At 38.8% G+C, this 22,633-nt stretch overlaps 2 protein-coding genes across 4 annotated transcripts; both read right to left on the bottom strand.

Annotated features, from left to right (window-relative positions):
• Nucleotides 1-1,567: 1,567 nt before the first annotated feature.
• Nucleotides 1,568-11,042, bottom strand: LOC122661657 (FRIGIDA-like protein 3). Of its 2 annotated transcripts, none has more exons than XM_043857131.1 (4): nt 10,894-11,042; nt 2,828-3,886; nt 2,445-2,617; nt 1,568-2,299 (listed from the first exon to the last, which is right to left on the bottom strand). In XM_043857131.1, exons 2-4 carry the CDS (start codon nt 3,882-3,884, stop codon nt 1,814-1,816), a joined length of 1,716 nt encoding a protein of 571 aa, XP_043713066.1. In that variant the 5' UTR covers nt 3,885-3,886; nt 10,894-11,042; the 3' UTR covers nt 1,568-1,813. The 2 variants fall into 2 exon arrangements, with proteins under 2 accessions (XP_043713066.1, XP_043713065.1); XM_043857130.1 differs by having other exon boundaries at nt 2,828-3,915.
• Nucleotides 11,043-14,356: 3,314 nt separating this feature from the next.
• LOC122662436 (metal transporter Nramp2-like) lies at nt 14,357-19,577 on the bottom strand. Of its 2 annotated transcripts, none has more exons than XM_043858069.1 (4): nt 18,938-19,577; nt 18,370-18,506; nt 17,583-18,272; nt 14,357-14,368 (listed from the first exon to the last, which is right to left on the bottom strand). In XM_043858069.1, the coding sequence occupies exons 1-3, from the start codon at nt 19,519-19,521 to the stop codon at nt 17,608-17,610; spliced, it is 1,386 nt and encodes a 461-aa protein (XP_043714004.1). In that variant the 5' UTR covers nt 19,522-19,577; the 3' UTR covers nt 14,357-14,368; nt 17,583-17,607. The 2 variants fall into 2 exon arrangements, with proteins under 2 accessions (XP_043714004.1, XP_043714003.1); XM_043858068.1 differs by lacking the exon at nt 14,357-14,368 and adding an exon at nt 15,496-15,836 and having other exon boundaries at nt 17,620-18,272.
• Nucleotides 19,578-22,633: the final 3,056 nt, after the last annotated feature.

Below are 22,633 nucleotides of genomic sequence, written 5' to 3' on the forward strand. Positions count from 1 at the left end.
TAGGACTTAAATATGGATTCATTTGAAAAGCAGGGGGTGCACGTGGAATTATCAAGGGGTACATGTGGAATTGTCAGAATAGCAAGGGTGCATGTGGAATTTTTGGATGACTTAGGGGGGTAAGTGCATATTTAACCCAAACTTAAAACCCTAAAAACAAAAAGAAAAGAGATCGACTTTGCATTTGTCCTCCACTCAAATCAAATGGCCCATTTTTTTTATTAGGTTCTACACTATACTATTCTACAATGGGAGAGTGCAGGTGTGTGAACCAGGAAACTTGAACTTAAGACCTCCAAATAGGATGAGTTTTCACGCTCCACACTCTACACATCAAATGCCCCCCTTGGTTATTACAACCAAAAAAACACCTAGTCAGGAGTTCTCCATTAGAAACAATGACAACACGGCCTGCTGATCCTTTTTCCGGCCATGAGGCTTCCAGGAAGGCAGGAACCATGATTTTCAACAAAATTATTATTGGGAACTTGCATTTGACACTCTATAGTCACACACTTTTCAAACTTGGAAAGCAAAGATTAAATCCTGAGAAATTTCCGAACACGTTCTGTTCCTTCCCTTCCAAGCAAGTGATATGATGGGAATTCCTAACTGCTCCCATCAATGTAATCATTTAGCAAACTTAATTTTTCCAACTTTCTTTTTCAGGTTTCCGGATCAGATCATCTTCCAGTCTTCTTCTTAACTATACCCCACAAGGATTTTACTGCTGTAATCACAGTGAACATTCTCAAATGACTTCTTGTTCCCCAACAGAGACCCCACATCACTCCCTCACAAATTTAGCAGATACAGAACCTCCCTTTGACACTTTCCAGAGCAATTCCATAGTAAACCTTTAGCAATGTCAGGAAAACTCTTAATATTCCGTAGGTCAATCCTCCACCCACCCTCCATCTAATCCAATGAAGTTTCCTAAACTCACACTCACAACAACAAACTCAGCCTAATCCCTCGGCTACATGGATCCAAACAAAACAAAGTTAGGAACACCGAGTTCTAACCAAAAAAGGGAAGAAAAAATGGAAAAAACCCGGATGGGGGAAGAAAAGAGCAATGAAAAAAGAAAACTTGAAAATTCTCACACACTAACACAATAATAGCTGCAAGAGTATTGACAGGAATGCTATTTCCAGCAGAAACAGTATCAACACATTTTCTAATCTACCTTTTGCCCAGATCACGTCTTAAGCAACATATATCTCACCCTTAAAGTGGATAAAAAGACCGGTTTTTGCAGTTTCTACACCTCTTCACACCTTTATTATTGATGCTCGTCCCAATTGTGTGAATCAGCTTTGCACATTCCTGGGATTCTTGTGTTATTTCAACTGCAGTCACCTCTTAAACCCTGGTGTTCTCATATCTTTCATCCAAGTTTGACAAACAAACCCCAATATCTTTGACGGGAAAAAAAACCCTGCTATCCTTACAGGCCAAAAAAGACCTCCACAGCTGCCTCACAGAGATGCACTAGATTATAATTCATTCATGCATAGAGCATTCAATATAAGCTACAAAAGATCAAACCAAAACAATGATATCCAGCAAAAACCAGATCGATGTCAAAGAAAACATTTGTTAAGTGACAACCTCAATTAAGTAAAAGTTACAGCAAGGGAATGTGTAAGAGGAGAATCATCTACTAGAGGCCCAAATGTCCTTCCCAGCTTAAGATTTGACGAGAAGCAGAATATGCTCCTACCTTTCGATACAATTATGCAGTTATGTTTTAGATTTCCTTGCGCATCCCAATGCTAAAAGACTTTCCTAATGTATTTGAGAATCTGTATTACATGTACGTTTGCTGTGAGGACTGCAACCCACTGCCCATATAAGCCCCATAATTAGATGGATCAGCACTGTATGTGCTTGCTGTAGCCCTCTCATCTTGGGGGTAGTAGTATGGCCTTTGTGCATTTGTCTGCTGGGTGTATGCTCCCTGGCTAGGAACTTGATAATCATAAGAAGTTGGACCGGCATGAGGATACCTTTCCGCAACACCCATATAGGCCCCCCTCCCATTGAAAACTGGAGGCTGCCTATTCACAGCAGAAACAGGTCCACGAGGCCCAAAGAATCCTCCATTCGCTCGAGCCCTCTTTGGCTGTTGATGCTTTGCTATATCTCCCATCCTTTTCTTATCAGCCTTTGATTTCTCCAGTTGAGCCACTCGTTTCTGCAATGGATCCAGTGGATATTCTGCTTCAAGCTTGTACTCCTCAACACACCTGATGACAGCCCTTAGTGCACCAAGCTCCTGTGCATTTACATCAATCTGAATACAAAGCAAAAGAAGCTCACATAAATACTTTCACCAGACGAGGGGTTTTGTTTTGGGGGGTGGGGGGAGGGGAGGGAAGAGGGAAGATTAAAAACGGTGGGTTCTCATTTGTTCTACTAGCTGGAATATTGGTAAGCACCTGAGGACCAGTAGCACCTCCTGAATTGCCCCTTCCTTGTGAGTTCCTCCTTAAGTCCTTCAAGTATGTCTTTAACAGGGGCACAGGAGGAAAGCTCTCAGAAAGCTGGAATGCTTGACTAAGGTGGACAGCATCAATTTGCCTTCCACTGCTGACCAGTGATTCAACAACACCTGTACAGGAGTGAAGCTCTAAATAATTAGACATTTCTAACATAATCATAGACTCAGCAGGGCCCTACCCATTTGATCCTTGCTTCTCTCTTCTAGCTTTCTGAAACAAATCTATGTAGTGTCCTGCAAGGCACACAGCCAATGGTATAGCCTACATAAAAATGGTAAGGTCTCCAGAGACCATTATGGTCAGTTTAACAGAACACCAACCTGGCATTTTGTGTGTTAACCCAAGAGATCGGCAGAGCTCAGGTGCCTGCCTGCGACGAGCAACAGCAAGTACAAGCTTGCAAAGTTCTTCATCATCAAACTCCGAAGCAATCCTAAAAGTGGCAAGGAGCTGCAGAAATGCCTCTGCTTCCAATGAATTTCCATTGGCAGCATCAATGTCCACACCAGCCAACTTAGGCTTCCAGTTATCAGCAATTGCCTTGGCTTGCTGCTTGATTTCAGGGCTCAGAGGGTGATCAGCACCAGGCTCGACCCCCGCCAACAAGGGGGCCACGGCTTCCATCAACATAACACATGATCTTCGCATGCCCTGAAGGGCTGCATCCTTCTTGTTACTTTGATGGGTAGTTTGATCAGGAGGGTAAAACCCCTCCAAAGAACCCAGCACCAAATGGGCTGGGTCAGTTGCACTTCTCAATGCAAGAGAGATTTCCTCACGTATGGCGACAAGATTTTTTCGGTTCTCCATAACAAAATTCAGAAGCCCTTTTGCATCCATCTGTTCGCAAAATTGCGTCAGCTCTGGACGGGGCTTCACTTCAACAGCCACGCCATCAGCATTTTCCCCTGATCTATAAGGGGATTTCTCCTCCAAATCATGGAGGGGAGAATTGGTATCACCATCAAATGAGCTGCTTACCTTGTTTTCTGCATTGTCCTCAACATCTACCGCCTCTGGGGATGGGGGCCTGTATTTCTCTCGTGCCTCCGCAATGGCAGCAGCAGCAGCATCTTTTATCTCCTGAACTCGGTCCAATAGAGCTTGTTCTTTAGCAGCAACAACTGTTTCTCTCTCTGCAAGCAATGTGATAGTTTGAGATTGCTTCTCCTCAAATTCCTTCTCCTTTTCTTCCAACTCATCAGATCTTTTCTTTAACAATCCCTCAAGGTTGCAGAAATATTCTTCAATTTCCTTCCATTGAACTGTGTCCTCAGAGGAATCCTTATAAGATTCAAATTCAACAAATGCCTTCCCAAGCTGTTCTACCATAGCAGTTGTTGATTCAACGGCCACAACTGGCTCTGCATCTGCCATGCCTATGCAAGGATGGAGATGATTGCAGGTTATAAATACTAGATTACAATAAGAAAACTAGCTGTATTGCCAAACAAATACATATAAGGTATCTCCAAACATTCTGGAAATGATAAATGAAGCAAGGAATGAAGGGAAAAAAATAATAATCAGTACACAAGTTGTTTGTTTGCTTTAAAAGTGCCATATTAGCAGAAATAAGAATGGCCCACCACATCTAAGCCCATCCAACAGCCCTGGACTAGCCAAAGCTTCCATGAAAGCACTAATGTAACATCGAAGACAAAAGGTACGTACTGAGGAACAACTCAAAAGTCAACAATAGGCCCAGTCAGTTAGATCCATATCTGAGAGAATTCTTCTTTTATGGTAAAGAATTCATTCATCTCAATTACACATAAGAAAAAAAAGAAGAAATCAGAGGATTTGTTGAATATCAATTTTCAAGTATTCAATTTCGTGAACAAACTATGGAAGCTTATTCCATAGTTGGAACAAATCATACATACAGCTAGACAGAAACTAAACTGAGTACAGAAAAAGGGGGGTACCCAGTGCACAAGGCTTCGCCACTGTTGGGTCTAGCGAGGGTAATAAGGTACGCAACCATACCCCCTATTCGTGGAGAGGCTGTTTCCCGAAGAGGAGCTCTGATGTAGAGGAAGAGAAGAATGGCCCAGCCAGCCACATAGAACCAAACTCAATCAACCAGTCAGACAGTCCCACCAAGCCCAACTTTTGGTCCACTATCGTGGGCCACATTTAGGCCCATTACTATGTTTTAATTAGTCTTGTGTGGGAGACTTTTTATTAAGCTTTATTTGGTAAGGTGAATGCAAATATTTCCTGGGGAAGTAAAATATATTTTACAGGAAAATTCAACTTTTGTGTTTGGTTGCAAGGGAAATGCAGATATTGTAGCACACTAAAATAATTTTAGAAATGGGGGGAAATAAAAAAAAAAACACTTGAGGGCGCCTTAGTTGCCTAAGCGGGCGCCTTGTCACCTAAGCGCTTAGGCACCTCTCCACCGCCTTGGGTCGCCTTGCCACCTTGACAACTATGTTCCCATCAAATTATATTTTACATTAAATTTTCCTACTCTCTCTCTCTCTCTCCTACATTTATATTAAAAAAAAGTGAAAATTTTATTTTTATAGGGAATTTTTTTTCCTTTTTTACATGGAAACAAACAGAGCCTTAGAAGTGAAATATATCATACAGGAAATGCAAATATTTCCCTTCACTTTCCTCACCCCACTTCCCTTGAAACCAAATGGAGCCTTGGTTTCTATTTTATGTTAGATTGCAATCTATTGTAATTAGGTAGGACTCTTTTATAAAGTCCACCTACCACTTCAGGTAGTTTTTAGTTATTACTTTCTAATTTGAGTTGTATCTAGGAGTTGGATCTAGACTAAGAATAGTTTCCATTTTTTACTTTTTACTGTTTTGTAGGGTATTACTTCTCCACACGGGGAGGGGGGGGCTATGACGCAGTTGCCTTGGCATGGTTGGACTGGAACGACTCACTTTGGAGATCCAAGCCGAGACGTAACCAGCCCAACCCGGTTTTTTGGTCCAAAGGGAGCTGGTAGTTCACATAAGATGTAATATTTTGTTTATTTTATCTTATTTGAGTGGGTAGATTACGTAGGAATTATTTTAGTAGTTTCTTGCATAGATTGTATAGTTTCCATTTTAGTTGAGTTTCTATTATTATGTAAGGGAGTTTTCTTTATATTTATGTACTACATTACAGAGAAAGTGATGTAGGTGCACTGCCTTGGACCGACCCAAACCCATTAGGGTAATGAACCGGGTCCAACTGGGTCTTTGGGTTCAGTAGGCCATTTAATTTATTCATTTAATAGGGTTTTTATTAGTGAGTTTATCATGTAATTTTCTGTTTTAGTTTTAATAAGTTATTTAGTGGTAGAGTCTATCTAGGATTTTTTTTAAGTTATGAGCCCCTTAGAGTTCAGGTTAATTTCAATTTCAAAGTTTAATTAGGAGTCTTTATTTCATCTTTAAATACTTTTGTAGTCACGTTTTATTTTCAGATTTGATGAATGAAATTATTTTGACGACTTCTTCTGGTTTCTTTCTTCATCCTCTGTTTCTGGACAGTAGTAGCAGCCGATCACAGCTGGGTCGATCTCCCTCGAGGCAACTCCTTTCTACCTAAGAATCTAGGCATACGTTGCCTACCCATAGATGGGCTAAACCGTAGATGCTTAGCCCCAAAAACATTCTCTGTTATGAAGAATCAAACTGCAGTCATAATAATATCAGTACCTACCGCCAGGTCTTGAATCAGGTTGATCTCTTTCAATCTTTGCTTGTTCTTTGGGCCTGCTGCTGGTTGTATGCAATAGAGCTTTGAGTGGTGATTTCTCACCCGGAATTTCAGGCCCAACAGATAGCAACTGAAGGAGTTCTTCTCCCTTGCAGGTTGGGAGGTTGAGGACAACCCCTTCCTCGCGATTTCCTCTTATTTCCCTATTTTAATCCCTTACTTTCCCTTTGTACCCCTACTTTTCTCCTATATTCTGTATATTCTGTTTTGTCTTCATCTTACTTTTGATTCCAAGATTGCCCCTTTCACTTATAACTCATCCACATTCAGGTACAGTGCTTTGCTTGTGTTTTGGAAGTCCAATAAATTACAACTCTGCCATTCACTTATGATTTCCAACTTATTTACAGCATTACCACCCTCCTTGTAGACATTGATTTATTTACGGATGTTGCCATCAACCCTTTTATTTGAGAATTCTATTATTCGAGTGGGCCCCTAAGCGATCCAATTAAGGTTTCTGAACCCCGGATCTTCTTTAGAAAGAAATAGGAGAGAATGTTGGAATGAAATTGTGGCTTGGAGTTGCAGCCAAGAGTTGGCTGTGGATCTCCCCCCCCCCCCCCCGACAGCTATCAACCTTTTCGTAGATCACCAGTGGAAAACCGGGTAAACTTAGGCAGACCCCCACGAGCGGTGATGCAGGGGCAGAGAACACATTTGTTCCAAGCCCAGACATTGCCCAACCTTAAACAACCCTTGTAGGATCATGCTTTATCCCTGTTTGCTCTCATCTATTAACTTTACCTTCTTCCTTTCTAACAGTTTCCTATTTTTCTGTCCCTTCCATCTGTTACCATCGCAGGGCATTGGAGACTCAGACCAGCACGCTATCTCCTCTTCTCTGTTCATTCTTCTCATCAGGTAAGCTTCCCTCTTTCTTTCCTGTTTGTATCCATCCTCATTCTTCTTTCTTTCTTCCTTATGTGTTATTCTTTTCTGTTGTTGACAGTACAGTCGGGTTGAAAACAAAATCTTAGATCTCAGTTAAACACTTAAACCTACACGGTTTGGACTGAGATTTAGGGGCTTGTTTCCTTACATATAGGAAACCTAACACCCCTTGTTTGGTTTACCTAATAATCTGTCCGCACTAAGAACCAAATCTGTAACCTTTCTGAGCTTTACTCTTCACCAGATACTATTTCGGCATCTTTAATCCACCGGTTGATTGTTGGAATTCCTAGAGCTAGGAATTACTGCTACTATTGACAAATTGACGACTTCAGAGAGGGAAAGGGTCTCATCCACTTTGGGGATTCTTCCAACTCCATACCACAAGGTGCTTTTCAGACACTAACCCTCCATCATCAAACTTCCCTTTCTTGTTTTGCTCAACCCATTTCTTTATTCCAACCAAAATAATGAACCTTTTATCTGGCCACAGTGACATTTTATTCAACAAACATTAGTGCATACCAAACTGCTTTGACCCCTGTGAATTTGATATCTAGTTTTGTTTTCCAAGGTGCATCCTACATAACAATTACTTGCATTGGATTTAAATAGGGAGGGATTGATTGATACTGAACAATCTACGCATATGGGCTAACCGCAACCTTGAAAATCCTTCATGACACTGCCATTTAGCTATTGTCACACCCGTATTTACATGGTTCATATTTAGGTCAGCAGTTCTTAGTAGCCACAAACGAACAGGGTTGCAAAGAGTAGGCTTCTTGGGTTAACACATTTCTGGTTGCATCTGCTATGGGTTTACTTGGTCTATAATTTATATAGTATCAAAGTGACAACATCAAAAGATAACCTCCAGCAAGAAGCAAGATGAAGCTAGGCAGTTTACAGTATAGTTTTTAAAATCGGACAAGGGGTTGAACAGAAAGCACACATATACAGTTCAACCTGGTTTCGACCAATCAAATAGCAGTTCTGGAAAAACAATTAAAAATAAGTAAATCAAAAAAAAGAAAAAGATTTAAAATTAAGAAAACTGGTGAACCAAACCGGGTAGTTTGCAGCAACTGTTTTAGAAACCGAACCAGAAAAACCCCCTTTTCCAACCGCCAGTCCGGTCTAGTTAGAACTTATAAGAACCATAGCTATTAGGCATGTCCCATTGTCAGCCCTCCCTAAATATTAACCTAATAATTATTTGTTGGCAGAATCGTGGGTTAGAAAGAGAGAATGAGAGAAAATAATGTGTTATATTCATTGATAGGTAAGCCCCTCTATTTATAATAGAGGGGAAATTACAAAGAGACTAAACTAGGCGATGTCTACCCCACATAGCCCACTTACACTTAATAACATAAGAAGAATAAAACTACCCCAAAAAGACCAGAATACCCCCCACGGTATTCTGGATTACATATTCCAACATTATTATTGGTGGCAAGACTGCCTCAGCCTCATACAGTGCCATTACATTATCAGATAAGAAAATAGACCATTTATCTGTTAAAAGACTGCTACTCACTACTTCATCATGTTATCAGGTGTGCCCACAGGTTAATTATTGATGGAAAGATTGCCTCGTACAGTTTTGCAATAGTTGAGGACTTCTAGCAGTTACAAGTGAAGCAAGTTTATCACCAAACTGGGCTTCTTTCCTTAGAAATAAGCCTAGAGTTGGGTTATAGACATGTTAAGCCTTTGGTCCCATGGGTTTTCAATGTAATAGGTCACTTTTATGGACCTAAAGTAGAGGTACATAAGTTGCATACGGGATTAGCCCAATACTTAGTTTATTTTCATATTTTAGTGTTTTAAATTGAACCGATTGAATCATTGGTCCAATTTAAGTGATTTTAGAATATTCATTTAAAATAGAATCTTTTTAACTTAAGTTAGATTTTAAGGTCCACCCTCTACACGGATTTTAGAGAGGGTGTGTTTTGTATTTAGTCTCAGCCTGGGATTTGGGATTTCCGATTCCTAGGCTGCATAAAAATTTAGGCCTTTGGCCAATATAAATAAAGAACAACCGTGGGACTCCTCTTTACCTCACTGTTTTATGAAATCTGCTCTTGCAAGCAGCTGCAACCTTTCTTCTATTGAAGATCTGTTTTGTATGTGATCAAAGCTGGTGGGATTGGTGTGTGATCCAATTGACATTTTGCGGTGTGAAGCCTGGGTGGTTCGTTGGTGGGATTGGTGTTTGATCCAATCGAGACTCTGCGGTGTGAAGCCCAAGTGGTTCCTCTCAAGTTCTACTTTCAAGTTTCTGTCCAAGATTCAGTTTTTATTCAATTTTTGCATTCACAAAAGCTGCTGCCAAGGATTCCCTACACAACAGTAACTTTGAAACATTCCCCATCCCCATACTTCTTCTAATCCTCTACATCCTCAACCCTAACTTTCCCCCCTTTTATTTTCAATTTCCCAACAACCATAATTCTGTCCCGACATAACCAACCATCAGAAATGCATCAAACTTCAACAACAACACCCCCTGCCCATAAGGAGAACTCGATCTCCCTTGCTGCCCATTCTAACTACTAAAACCCTAATTCCCCCAATCTCAAATCAAAACCCAAAATCCTAATTTCTGCCCAGCCCAAACCAACTGTCAGAATAGTCTACAAATCTGACCAATTATCCCGCATATCCTCCTAAGAAAACCATTAAAGTTTGGTTAATTTCTGTCCAGCCAAACCCTAGAAATCCATTTTTTTTCTCTTTTCCAAAACCCGAAACCCAAACCCTAAACTTTCTGCCCATTCAAGTTTACACACTTCCATCCATCAAAACATCTCAGGACCTTCACTGATAGACTCCCCTATACCTGTCTAGCATAACCAACACCTCAAACTCTAACCCTAAGTTTGACCTAAAACCATATTTTGACCTAATTGGACCACCAGCTCATATCAGATCCTGGATTACTGACTCCTGGTTGGTCTCCTACCAATCTAAGACTACATGAACAAGACTCAATGAGATTGCTGTCACTGAAAACCTTAGTGGTAATGAAGACCTAGAAATGAAAAAAACCCTCAAATCTGTTCAACACAATTTCCACAGGGAGGCACCGATCGACACAGCAATGCCTAGTGGCAACTAAACTTAGAGACACCATGTACTTGAATACTCCGAATCCTGTCATACGTCCTTTCTAAAGTACAGAATACCATTTGTTGGATGTTTTTGTTCCCTTTATTTCAATTATTAAACAACGAAAGCATTCTCTAATATAACTCCCTCGTTTCTGTATCCATCGTCAATACCTTTCAATAACTACTTCTATGCTTTTTTTTTTATTAACCCGAACAACCCCCCCCCCCCTCATTCTCTTATTAAAAGTGACAAAATCATAAATTACCAACGGAGCTCTACTTATATTTTGCCTCTCACCGCTACCCAATGAACACTTTTAGACCAAACAAAGAAAAAGAAACTCGAATACGCTAACAGGGAACAGGACCCATGATTCTGAAGAATCAAAAACAAGCTGACAGTAAATTGTTCGCCGTTCTCTTCTTTCAAACCCAACGTTCAATCCTTTCGAAATCAAACACAGTCCATGAAATAAAATAGAGAAAAACATGGGAAAAAACACAATAAGGGAAAATCGACTAAAGAATTGAGATAAAACACATAGAAGTCAAGAATTAGAAACATAGCTTACAAAACAAAGTTTTAACCAGAAACAAAGCCGAACGAGCACAATTTTTAAAGAGAAGGGCATACCTACGCAGTTACGAACAATGGAATGATTTAAGAACCGCTCGAGGAGCAGAGACTGCAGAGAGCTGAGCCTGTGGTGTGCTAAATGCTATTGCGAATCGCAAAAACCCGAAACCCTAGCTTCGTATCTTCTTCTTCAGAACGCAGACTTGTCCAAACTATCTGGGCTCGTGGCCACTGTTATAAGGAGCTGCTAAACTTGGTCGGGCTGGTCGGTGCCCGGCCCAATCCTATGGGCCTATGGCAACCTTAGACTGTGTTTGATATGCAATCTTAGAATAGATTATGGGGGTTTTTGCCAAATGCCCCCCTCAAAATGTTCATCTGTACAAATGTACCCCCACAATTTTACAATTTCTATGTACCCCTTACTTTCAAAACATTGTACCAGTTTAGTCTAGTTCATTAGTGTGAGACGTTACGTTAGTTTCAAGGAATCTAATAACCAAAATGACCTTATTATAAAAACCTACCAAAATTAAAGAGTAAAGTCCGGTCTAGTGAAAACTTAATGTATGATTTCATGATAACACATGTCATTTCGCTTCCATAAATGTCCCTCTATGTCCTCCTCTAAGCCCTCTTTAGCAGCATGGAGGAGCATTTATGAAAATATAAGGATATGTGTAATCCCAACCCCATCCGTGAAGCGTTCACATATAAGTAGATAATCCAGACCCTGGGAAGGGTAACATCCATCCTCACAAGTTAGATTGGATAAGGAGAGAATTTACATCATGCCTCTATTTATCCTAATTGGGTCCTAGTATAAAACCTCTTTAGAATGCAACTTCCATTAAACATCTAACCAAATTTTAAACAAATGAATTGAAAACAAAGGATAGCAGGAGTGTGTGGTCTAGATTTCAAGAAGATCAGTTATTCCATTATAGGATTATAATTGTTGTTGCATACTGAGCCACTAGGGTTTTTAATAGGGTTTTGCAAATCTCACATAACATTTGGAGATTCTGGTTACATTTCCACTACAAAAAATGTCATACAAGATTATTTGGCATGGAAACCTATAAAATAAGAGTTAGATAGATAAAAACCATTAGCCATGTGTCAAATTGTGCACCAATAATCTAACCATTATTGTATACTTTTCCAACTCTAGGTCTCAAGGAAAATGATCACCTCATCCATGGGTAATTAATTTGATCAACTTTTTGAATGTAGTGTGTGTTGTGTATATCTGTCATTTCACGGTCCTAAAAGTCGGTTAACTTTTTGGGATTGGTGTGTGGTTTGTGTGATTACACTCTTATCTAAAGTATAAAAAAAAAAAAAAATGATCAATTTTTTGGGATATTATTTTAGATTGCATGTCAGTTGGGCCCAAAATTTGGGTGTCCCTCACTCGCATGTCAAGTTTCAATCTGTAAAGCCATTGGATCGAGACATGAAGAATATATGACAAACTTTTGCGAAGCATCAAATGAAGTTCTATACATGGCTGTGAAGAGGCATTTTTCCCATTGGATAAACCACAATCTTAATATTTGTCACCTGCACTCTGGTAGTTTATAGTTGGAGGCTTGTGGCTATATTTTAAACCTTGATTCATGTAATAAATTACAACTCAAAAATTTTCACCACGTGGAAAAATAAACAAGTCAATTTTAAGATTTTTTTTTTCATACTTCTTGATTAAGATTTAAACAGCAAGGCAAAAAATTCAAAATATGACGGAGTCAAAAAATTGAATTTGACCTTCAAACTTGACGAGTGGCCAATCGACATGGATCCAATGTATACAACTAGTTGAAATTGCATCATTTGTTGACAATTGTATACTAATTTGATAGTTAAAAATAAACGAAAAAAGAAAAATCCTAAGGCTCTGATTAATTGCAAGGGAAATGCGAATATTTTATGAAAAGTAAAATATATTTTACAGGAAAAATCACTTTTCGTATTCAGCTGCAAGGGAAATTCATATGTTTCCTTAGAAAGTAAAATATAATTTACAGAAAATGAAAATATTTTTCTTCATTTCCTTACCCACTTCATTTGCAATCAAAGGGAGCCTAAATGATATAGATTTTTTTCTAGATAGACCCTGAAATTTAAAATGAAGACAACACAAAGGCTTCCCAAGGGTCTGACAATGGTAGACCTGACCATGTAGATAAACTTGTTTAAACAGGCCGTGTAGGAAAAAAATGTGCTCCAATCCTTATTTCGCCATCAAATGGGTTTATGACTTGCAACTCATTGCTTCCAATTAGGGATGTAAACGGATCGGATTCGGATCGGATGGTGCTATATCCGCATCCGCATCCAAATCCAATTAGCTTTCGGATGGATTCGGATAGTGCTAAACGGATACGGATTGGATATTTTATCCGTTTACATGTAAATATAATTTTTCGAATAGCTATAGCCTATCCGTATCCATTTAGCTTTCGGACGAATTCAGATAGTGCTAAACAGATACTGACACAAATGCGAAAACAAATTTCGACTATTCATTTACATCCCTACTTCCAATCCTTCCCAATCAGATTATTCAGAAGCAGCTGGAGCTGGATAATGTGTGGGACCGTAGGTTGTCAGAAGGGGTATCATGCTTTGTTAGTTGTGATGGCAGTTTTGAGTTATCAAATGGAACTGCAAAATGACCCTCTATATTATTGTTTCAGTCTCACTTTATTGCAACTTATATGAAAAATGGTTTTGTTGAAGATTCGCAAAAAATAGCGTTACGAGGAGTATATCAAGTAGGGATGTCAATACCCAACCCGAACCGATGAAACTGGCCCAAACCAGCCCGAACCAGCCCGGACCACACCGGACCGAACTCTTAATGGTTCGGGTTCGGTTTGTGGATCCAGAGAGGCAAACGGTTTGGTTTGATTTGGGCTAGCCCGACGGTGCACCGGTAGCCCGAACCCAAACCAAACCGACCTAACCCGATAAATAAGTAAATCAATAAATGCCTAATGCGCCATTGCCCCCTAAATGTGTTGTGATAGTTTATCACTTTATCTCATATCCTTTGTTAGTGATTACCCAACCAATTGTATCCATAGGCCATACGACATAGGATACAAAGATGCATTGTATTTGAAATATTTTATGTACTTAAAAGAGAAAAAGAAGAAAATTTAGCATTAACCGGACCTTACTAGTTATATAAAACCAGTACCAAACCGATATCAACCCGTTATCATAAACCAAAATCGACAAGAAACCAAACCGCACCGAAACCGAAACCAAACATTTCTTAATGGTTTGGTTTCGGTTTCTATAAAAGTCACACCGAAACCGAAAAGCCCAAACCGAAACCGGCCTGAACCGGCCCATTGATACCCCTAATATCAAGACTGCACAGTACACAAGAACAGGATAGACACATTTTGTAGTTTGAACGGATTGTCAAGAGATGATACATTAGGAATTATTTTTAACTTATTGTATGATATATATTAACTGATGAAATGATTTAAATCTGTATGTTTTGTTAAGAAATCTAGGGGAGAAATGTCTATTGCTCATAAATGAGCAGACAAGCTCTTCACCTCTAGGAGAAAGAATGTCGAAACTTTGTTATTTTCTTAAGCTCTTTTTTTTTTTTTTTTTTCATAAAAAAATCCTCATTTATCCTTGTTGAACATTTAGTCTATTTTTTTCTTCATCAAAGCTGAATGCAATTTCTTGTGCTTCTTTATTTTCTATTTCTCTGTAATTGAAATGACCATCTTAGTGGTATTTTGCACTCATTAAGTACTAACCATTCCCTTCAAATCATTTGTATCTTTGATCCTGCTGCCTAATTTCTGCCCAGTAACTGATTCAGAGTTGGATCATTGTTATCATGTTTAACCTTTTCACAATCACAAGGGGATGGATAGAATAAAGTGTTGGCACAAAAAAAAAAAAAAAAAAAAAAAAAAAAAAAAGAAACTGCCCACTATGTCCCTAGTACTGTTGATGTTTCTTATCAGTACTATAAAAAAAGAATAAAGAAACAGGAGACTAAAGTTGAGTTTGTTATGCGTTCTCGGAATAGATTCTGGGTTCGGAACACATTTTGAAGCAAGAAAATAGAGAAGAATCGCGTTTCAAAATGGATTCTAGATCCAGAATCTATTCCGAGAATATATACCAAACACAGCCTTAGTAAACCGGTTGCTTAGGCATTAGGCAAGGAAACTAGTAAATATGCATTGTACTTTAGATGCTCAGCCAAGAAAACAAGTAGAAATTATTGATTTATGGGGTTCCTAATCAGGACAGAGTGCATCCTACCTGAACAGTGTCTCACCTCTGAAAGGAAAAGAAACACCTGTGCAATTAACAAAGGAAAATCTCCAACAAACACACACAAAAATTCCAGAGTGAAAGGAAAGTAAGGATGGAGATAGAAAGAAATAAATGGTCAGGTAAAGAAGGATCTTCGAGGCGCTGCATACATAAATTCATTTCATTTCAAGTATTTTGAAAGCTAGTCTTGGAACATTGCAACTTGACAACATTATACAACAAGTAAGTATTACAATTACAGTGGAATACCAAAAATTTGCTTCATTGGCACATGAGCATAATTATAATTTGGTGCGGAATACAACTGCATGCAGGAAATATGTGCAGAACATACCAGCAGAGTTAGTTATGCAGCAGCTGAATTAGGAATTGTACTGCTCCCATTGAATTCGAAACGTTAATGTACAACATGATCTTAAACCTTTGTGATTCACACACTGGAAAATTAATTTTCAGTTCACATTGTCCATTGAACTCTTAGAGCATACACGACTGAACCAAGTGGAAAGGATGCTGCCTCGTAAAATAAGATAAACGACAAATGCCGCATATGCGGCTGTAGCAGCACAGACCAAAGAGCCAAATAACAATCCATTTACTTCAGCAGAGAAGAAATCCAATAACAGATACCCGTTGATAAGTATCACCATGGCTGCTACAAACCAAGCTAAAGCCTACACCACACATTCAAAACATTAATTGAACATATAAAGCATTATTCTTTTATCGCCAATTTCACTTATACTGGAATTAATCTTCAGTTTTAATAGAAGCAAGCATTTCCAGTGTTCAACGTTAAGACAGATTTGATGTTTGCAATGAGAACTGCAATCAAATAAAAACTCCAAATGGCTTTATCATTTATATTTAACATTTATAAATAATCACAAGGTTATCTCTAAAACTTTGGGTAGGTACACCCCCCCCCCTCTTGGTGGAGCTCCACCCTTGCTCTAGTATTTATAGATGACTAGTTAAATTTTTAGTTAATTTGAAGACATCCAGAAAAGGCTGGCAAAAAGAAAGAATTGCTAAGCAAAAACAGAGAAAATATTATCTACTTTACTTCAATTTAAATCTGGATGCGATTTCTTGGCTCGATGCGGGAGGGAACTATGTAGGGAGGTGGAGAATCGGTTCAGGTTCAGGTTATGGAGCGTGGGAATTTTGGGATCCTTGCAAGGCTGATAATGGAGGTTGATTATCACTAATAGTAGCAGGACAGAGAAATTACAGAGATAGAAACAAAATAAAGAATTAAAAGAAAGGAGGATTCAAAATTAGAAAGAGAGCTAGAATATAGAAGCTTGAATGGAAGAAGAGAAGGCTTACCTATGTTACGCCTAAGATTTCTGCGCACATAAGGCCCATGCCAAACAGTACTCTATATTTCTTGTAATAAAAATGCACAAAGCATACCCCTGAGCATGTCTGCTGGGTCCTTTGAAACCCAAAGTCCTCATTAAGCAACTACCAGTCTGTCCGCCCGACTCTAACAAACAGTAAAGTCACTTATATGACACCCAAAACTTATAAAACTTACAGGAACATGCCTTTGTACCAGTTTCCAAAGTACCCCTGCAACACTCTGAAGTGTTGGGAGATTTGAATTTCTTTCAAGGTTGACTATTTCAACAATTAACTACTTCATCGTCCTCCACAAAAGACCATGAGAAAGACTACAAAACACTATATATCCTAATGCCTACACATGTTGATTGCTAATGCATCACTGTAATTGCAGAGGCATAGAGAAAGCAATTTGCACCAAAGCTGGTCCATTTCTATTTGGTACATGGTTATCACTGTTAAAAAAAATACATATAGCACCAAAAAAGAATACAAAGAATAGTAACTGCAGCTCCTCCAAATAAATTTTAGCTAAAGAATATGCGCTGGCAGAGATCGTTAGAGTCATTCCAAATGGATCTTGCACAAGAATCAGTGATTTGTAAAGGAACACAATACAAAAATAATTCATGGTTATACTTAAAACAGGAGCAATGTATGGACAAGAGCATCCACGAGAACCAAAAAGAAAAAGAGTATGCACATAAAAGAATGAAGAATATGGACGCGACTATTTTAATGAGAAGTATAACCAATAAGGAGAAATGAAAGGCTGATGATGTCACTGATAATATCAATTCCGATGGGTGCAGTAAATGTACTAAAAAAAATGCAATAGATATACTCTGTACTGAAGCAGTTGAATGCATGTGACTGCATTTTAACTTCTTAAAGTTCAAGATGATTAGGATTCAAGATAAACACCAAGCAAGTTGATCAAAGTGACATGGTCTTTAGAAAGACAACAATTATTTACGCAAAGAAACAGATATTCAAGTCATGGATTAAATCTATGGCGTGAAAACTTGTCCCACTTCCCCCTTCCCCCCCCCCCCCCCCCCCCAAAGAACAAAAAAAAAGAACCAAATAATAGAGCTAGCATCTCACCTTGAGAGTATGTCCGATCTTAAAAACACCCATTATCTCCTCCTTGGAGACCAAGCTAAGAAGGGGAATAAGGGCAAAAGGAATCTGAACCGATTGAAGGACATTAAGCCATTCATTTAGAACATCCAATGTAGCATCAGACGAGTCAAACACAAGGGCAACAATTATTGTAGGGATAATAGCAACACTCCTTGTAATGACTGACCTCAACCATTTCTTCAAACGGAGATTGAGAAAACCTCCCATAATAAACTGACCAGCATATGTTCCTGTGATAGTGCTACTCTGTCCAGCTGCTAATAACCCAATTCCCCAGATGTAGAGAATTGGTAATAGTCCTCCTCCATACTTCTCTTCAAGATACTGACCCGCATTTACTAGACCTATACTATCAGCCTTATCTGTACCATAAAATCCCTTTGCAAAAACAGTTGTGACAAAGAGATTGATCATGAAAGAGATGGCCAAGGCAACAGTAGACTCTATGGTATAGTAATTAAGGGCCTCTTGGACCCGGCCTTTCTTGTGGGTTTCGATCTTCCTCGACTGTACAAGAGCAGAATGCAAATACACATTGTGAGGCATAATTACACAACCTACAACACCAACCGCTTGCCGTATTGTCCTCGAGCTTAGTTTTGGTACCAAAACACCTACAAAGAAGAATCAATCCATGTAGTGCTTTCAGCTGTGAAAGTACAATAGTAACAACTATTACAGGGGAAGCAGGGCACAAACTAGCTATCTCACCTAGAAGAAGTTCCTTGCCATTGGGCTTGGCCTCACCAAACATCCAGGCAAATGAAAGTCCCATTGTTCCAATGAGAACTGCAAAAAGGGCTTCTAATTTCCTCACTCCATAGTTCTCAAGAAATAAAAAGATGAAACTGTAAACAAGAGTAGAAAAAAAAATCTGTGAAGTTCAAATTTTGAGCCATAACTATCTCTCTACTAAGCGACCGACTGGCTTCTATTAATCAGACAAAGAGAAAGTATAAACTCAGCACACCCTCTGCTCCCTTCAGAACCAAATCCTCTGACTCGAATCCATCACAGGAGAATGCACTGGTGGAAGGAGATATTTTTCTTAACTCAAATTAAAACCTTTCAATAACTATTTGGTAAAACTTAATCGGGAAAAAAAAAAAAATCAAATAAAAGCAAACAGAGACCAAAATCAATCATAAAAGGGGAATTCCCCCCCCCCCCCTCCTTTATTATCAAAAGAAAGCAAAATCAATAAGCCAGACTTAATGCCCAAATAAGAATTGGAATAACCCCTAGGGAAAAAAATTATATAAGAGAAAAGGAAAATTACCAATCAAATGCTGTGATGAGAACTCCGGCCCAGAGCGGCAGAAATCCATTACTGAGAATCTTGATCGCAATAGCACTACCAATAACCTCCTGAATATCAGCTCCAATCAAGGCTATCTCCGTCATGATCCACAAGAGGTAGGCAGCCCATGTTGGGTACTCCTCCCTACAGAGCTCCGCCAAGTGCTTTCCTGTCGCAACACCAAGCCTAGCCGACAACAACTGAATCAGAAGTCCCATGATGGTAGCCCACATCAACAGCCACAACAAAGAGTAACCCGCGATCGCTCCTGACTGGAGATCGCCTTCTAGGTTGCCTGGGTCGAGAAAGGCAATGCTCATGAGGAAGCCTGGACCCGTAAACAACCACAATTTCTTCCATGAGAAGGGTGGAACAGAGGAAGAATCTTTGGATTGACTACTCTCGCTCTCGTCCACACCCACAACCACAATCTTCTCACTGGCCTCGAAAGCTGTTTCTTCTTCACTGTTTACTTCTTCTAGCTCGGAATCGAGAGACCGACTAGGTAATAAGCTGACCGCCTCTTCTGCCGCTTCGTGCTGTTGCTGATATTGAGCAGGCATTTCTCCTCTTTACTTCCTTTTATATTATAAAGAATCAAAATTAAAGAAATAAGAATAGAGAACACCACCCCTCTATCCTCTTTCGAGTTCCTCCAAAAACTATCTTGGTTTTTTTGTGCTTACAGAGCTTCGTTCTCTTCGAGTACTTTAAAAGATTTTCAGTCATGGAACCATGAAGAAGCACGATGGGGATAGCGTAGTGTCGCAAGGGTGTTTGGGTGGTGGGAAGGTTAACAAAAAACGTGGCATGTCCTCGTGGAGATGCGGCGCGTAGAGGTGACGCGGACTGATTGCCAAGAACTGAACAAAATATTTGCCACCACCGGTGGAAGGACGATATCCTATCTTCCTACATTCCTATGTGAAATTTGTGTAGGGAGTGTGGCCCCCTGTACGCATGCTGAAGCCAATGGGAGCATACTCGAAAGTATCAATAGGGGCAGTCATTTTGTAATTCATCGGGATGGACTGTGGAGTGGTCATTTCGCTTCTCTTGTGTCTGGGCACAAGCGCCACACTCCCCATAAAAACCATTTCCCCTTAAAAAATGATAAAAGTTCTTTGTGGGGAGTGTACTATGTACCGCCCACCCGATGGGGGGCATAATGACCACCCCACCCAGCCCCATGATGCTATATTATAAGGATGTCAACGGATATTCAAAAATTCGTATTCGATTCGAGTTCGTATCCATTTCAGAGAATCTGAATCCGTCCAATAAATAATTAGATACGAATATGATAATTCCCCTATCCGACTGATTATTGTCTGATTCGTTTAGCAATCTGTAGATAATAAATATCCGAAATATATCTTTGTATTTGTCTATCTGATTAAGTTTTTTTTTTTTTTTTTTAAATAATTTTATAAGTTAAGATAATGTGATTCTTTTTCTATAATTTATATTAGTTTATATATATTGTTTTATGCATTGTGATACATAGAATCACATAACTATTAAAATAAATACAAGATAAAAATCAAAAATAAAAAACGTAAGAAAATCAATGACTAAAAAGAGCAGAAGGTGCTAAACTCTCAAGTCTCAACCCTAACTCTCATCAACAAAACACCAAAGATGTCAACAGATAGAATATTATCCAAATCTGTCTAAAAATTAATTAGATATTATCTGAATCCGTCTAAATATAATCGGATATAAATATTATAATGTCAATATCTGACTGAATTCGATCCATGCTCCCCCACAAAAACACGAACCCAAAAAAATTTATAGCCTTGAATTAGAATTGAATTTTGCAGTAGGATAGTATAGAAAACATGTATACAAAAATTGATTTACTAACTACCAATGTCAAATTTCATAAACCCACCCCCCAAAAAAAATAAAAATAAATAAAATAAAATAAAAACTATCAATGTCAAATATTTGAGTTATCGAGAAAATCTTTCATTGTTAAATTGGGGATACCAATTGACAAAACCTTTATCCATTTGACCAGATTTTTAGATGCCCTTTGTAGTCTCGCTCTACATTTAATGTCGTAGTTCCCATTACTCTTCAATTTCCCATCGTTACTTGAGTGTGTACGATTTCAATATTGATCGTTTTCCCTAAATATATATAATTTGTATGAAAATATATTGTTATAATCAAAATTGACTCAACATGAATTACAACCTAACTGAAGATTGTCATTAGATAAATCTTGGAAGGGGTTTTATCGGGTAATGTGTATGACGGTTTGATCCATTTTGAATTTTTCTCCTTTCGTGTTCTCTGCCTGGTCCTTAGTTAGTAAGTTCGGAACGGCAATTGAACAGAACGGATACGCATGCGCTTAAACGGATTAGACAAGAATAATACTTTTAAAAATCCGGCTTCATAAAATGCATACGGTAATAATACGGTACGCGTTTAATACGGGTATAATACGGCGAGACGGCAATAATACTTTTAAAAAACAGACATATATTCATTATATAACATGCATTCACCACCTAATAAACAAAATAATATCATGATTTTATTAACTAAAATAAACACAATAATATAATATGTCGTATAACATCTCTAAGATTATCATTTAACATACCAAAATATCAATAATCTACAAGAAATGAATGTAGATTGTCCGAAAATGACATGAGCAAGTTGAAAGACCAGAGAAACAAGAGGAGAGTACAAGACTTAAGTGCCGCTTTGTTGAACGGAGATGGCGAGGATGATTAGAGATGGAGGGCGGCTACTTTTGCCTGCTACGGTTGGATGTTCAACGCAATCGAAAGGGACAAAGGGAAAGTGAAATCGTTTCCCTAAATTCTAATCTTTTGGGTAATTTTTTTAAAAAAACGTATAATACGCGTATTATACGAGTATAATATGCGCTTGATTAAAAATGCATTTTTTATAAAAATACAGGAAAATACGGAGACGGGAGTATTATATGTTTAAAAATATGGGGACGCATATAATACGCGTATGATACGCGAATTTACTAACTAAGGCCTGGTCAGGTTCGTAGGTTCCTCTCATAGAGAGGATGAAAATGATGATCTCACCCCACCCAGGTAGTGTGTTCGGGCAGGGGGTGAGGTTGTCATTTCTGGTCCCCTATGAGAAGAACCTACGAACCTGATGGGACAGAAAACCTGAGAGGAGTTAAGTCCATCGATTTTCGATCCATCGATTCAAGAACAATATTACTTCATCCATGCATGGGAGACCACTGGGTGATTGGGATGACGGGAGATTGAGGCGTTTTACATGGCCGCCGCCGGCGGTGGCTTAAATTAAGAGAATGGCTCCTCTTCTCATCAATAAAATAACAAGATAAGAACGTTATAATGAGAAAGCAAGTAGTGGAGAGTCTGGAGACTGGAGAGAGAGAAACAGAGAGTGACTTTTGTGATGTTGAAGAGATTTTGATTCCCAAACGTTTCAACCAAAAGCCCTCAAGAGACGTACACTCTTGTTACCCCATGGTGTGTCGGTTTCATCGGACGATTTTACCCTTGATTTTATTAAAAATTTTAAGATCCTTTCAAGTGTATTAATGAGATGCTTTACTATTTATCTCTTGCCATTTCTTAATTTTAGTTACTTCTTTTACTCATTTTAAGTTGAAATTGTACCAATTGAGATGTTTAC

This window comes from Telopea speciosissima, chromosome 5, assembly GCF_018873765.1.
Source record: "Telopea speciosissima isolate NSW1024214 ecotype Mountain lineage chromosome 5, Tspe_v1, whole genome shotgun sequence".
In the NCBI taxonomy this organism is placed as follows: domain Eukaryota; kingdom Viridiplantae; phylum Streptophyta; class Magnoliopsida; order Proteales; family Proteaceae; genus Telopea; species Telopea speciosissima.

Bases quoted from the DNA above. Each gene is read 5' to 3' on its own strand.
- LOC122661657 (XM_043857131.1), bottom strand. From the start codon at position 3,884: ATGGCAGATGCAGAGCCAGTTGTGGCCGTTGAATCAACAACTGCTATG. The intron at 2,618-2,827 runs GTTGGTGTTCTG...ACTCCTGTACAG, and splicing joins GTTAACACACAAAATGCCAG to GTGTTGTTGAATCACTGGTC. The intron at 2,300-2,444 runs GTGCTTACCAAT...CTTTGTATTCAG, and splicing joins GAGGTGCTACTGGTCCTCAG to ATTGATGTAAATGCACAGGA.
- LOC122662436 (XM_043858068.1), bottom strand. From the start codon at position 19,521: ATGCCTGCTCAATATCAGCAACAGCACGAAGCGGCAGAAGAGGCGGTC. The intron at 18,273-18,369 runs GTGAGATAGCTA...TCTTCTTTGTAG, and splicing joins TGGCAAGGAACTTCTTCTAG to GTGTTTTGGTACCAAAACTA. The intron at 15,837-17,619 runs GTGAGATGCTAG...TGTGTGGTGTAG, and splicing joins AGATCGGACATACTCTCAAG to GCTTTAGCTTGGTTTGTAGC.